General features: G+C 53.9%; 1 protein-coding gene across 1 annotated transcript in view; it reads left to right on the top strand.

The window, feature by feature from the left end:
* Positions 1-1,602, top strand: part of TEKT1 (tektin 1) — a 26,151-nt gene that overhangs the window by 14,695 nt on the left and 9,854 nt on the right. The window contains exon 5 of the mRNA XM_045293326.1: positions 347-569. Coding sequence (XP_045149261.1) covers positions 347-569 — 223 coding nt within the window. The remainder of the gene's footprint in view (positions 1-346; positions 570-1,602) is intronic.

The following is a 1,602-nucleotide window of genomic DNA, read 5'->3' as shown; positions in this document are numbered from 1 at the left end:
GATCTATAAAATGGGGTCTAGAGAAGCTAGCTCACTAGGCCATTGTGAGGATTAAATGAGATAGCTACAAGGTGTCACCCCGTACCTGGTGCAGAGCAGCTCAAAGGGCTAGCCCTTGCTATTGAGAGAAGCCTGTTCTCTCTGTCCCTCACTGCCACTGAGTACATTCCGACACACGGCCACCCGACACTAACCCCTGCCTAGAGACCATGTCCTCCAGTGCTCTAGGAGCCTTTGCCAGTGCAGGCAGGTTTAGGTTCCAGTGGCTTCCCAGGGGCTGGCTCCCGTCACCCGCACCTCTAGCCCAGCCCCCATGTGCTGTGAGGGACGCCTGGGTCCTTTTCAGCTCCGTGAGTCTGGACGACTGGCTGGACTTCTCTAACACCAACGTGGAGAAGGCTGACAAGCAGCGCAACAACTCGCTGACGCTCAAGGCCCTGGTGGACCGCATCCTGTCCCAGACGGCCCTGGACCTACGCAAGCAATGCGATGTGGTGGACACAGCGTTCAAGAACGGGCTGAAGGAGACCAAGGATGCCAAGGACAAGCTGGCTGTGCACCTGGCCAAGGTGAGGACCCTGGAGGAGGTTCAGGAGTCTACCCCCTAGGGAACGAGAACGCGTGCGGGCTGGCCAGGCCGTCTATCCTCTGGGTGTTGGGTAATGTGCTAACCCAGCAGTAAGGGCCACTCCAGGCCTTGGGCTTTGGGGGAAAGTTAGGGACTGGAGTGAGACTTTGCCTCCTGAGCAGGGGGGTCGCTGGTAATCCGGGCCTGGCCCCACTTTCCCTCACAGCTGCTGAGAACAGAGATGCAGGCGATAGAGCAGAGCTGGGAGGGGAGGCTCAGAGCCCGGCCCCGCTTTGTACCTGCCTGAGTCGTACGGCCTTAGCCTTCCCCCCACCCTGGGTCTCAATATGAAATACGAGGATGCGTGAGTGAGCTCAGACGGTGTCCTGTGTGACGCGGAAGTTCCAGGAGTCGAGGCTTTCACGGGGCTCTAAGAGACCAACCATGCCACCACACAATGGCTCAGTAGCAGCAGGGTGTGCGCAGGTGATTTTAGTTGAAGGAAAATTCAGAAGGAACCATCAATAGGATGAGAGGGATCTAGAACGTGGAAGGTCTGGCCCTCCTCGTATTTTATGGCCACGAGCCAGATGGAACCCAGAAAGACAACCCAAACATAATTCAATGGAAGATTATGATCAGAGAGAGAAAGAAAGAGAGAGAGGATCTTTATCTGTTTCTACATCATTACATGCAAAAGCCTTGAGTTAGCCAGGGGAAGTCATTCCTGTCTCATAAGGGCCCACATACTTCCAAGTCCACTGAAGAGACAGAGACTCGGAAGAGGAGGGCACTGCTATGTGAACAGAAGGATTAGGTAAAGTGTAATATACGTGATCTTGAGAGTCTCTGCTTCTCTTTGGAGGCCACGGACTCTTTTATATTCCCAAGGAGATTGACTCAAGACACAGCCTACATGAACCCCATCTCATTAGCATCACAAAGAAAGCCAGCTTCCCAGGGGGAGAGTTAGGACTGACAACACATATTTTGGGGTGGGACACAATTCAATCCCTAACACATAACAACTATGG

This window comes from Echinops telfairi, unplaced genomic scaffold, assembly GCF_000313985.2.
Source record: "Echinops telfairi isolate 266 unplaced genomic scaffold, ASM31398v2 ScPeMD7_2010;HRSCAF=2546, whole genome shotgun sequence".
NCBI classification, from domain to species: domain Eukaryota; kingdom Metazoa; phylum Chordata; class Mammalia; order Afrosoricida; family Tenrecidae; genus Echinops; species Echinops telfairi.
This window is presented reverse-complemented; position numbering and strand designations above follow the sequence as displayed.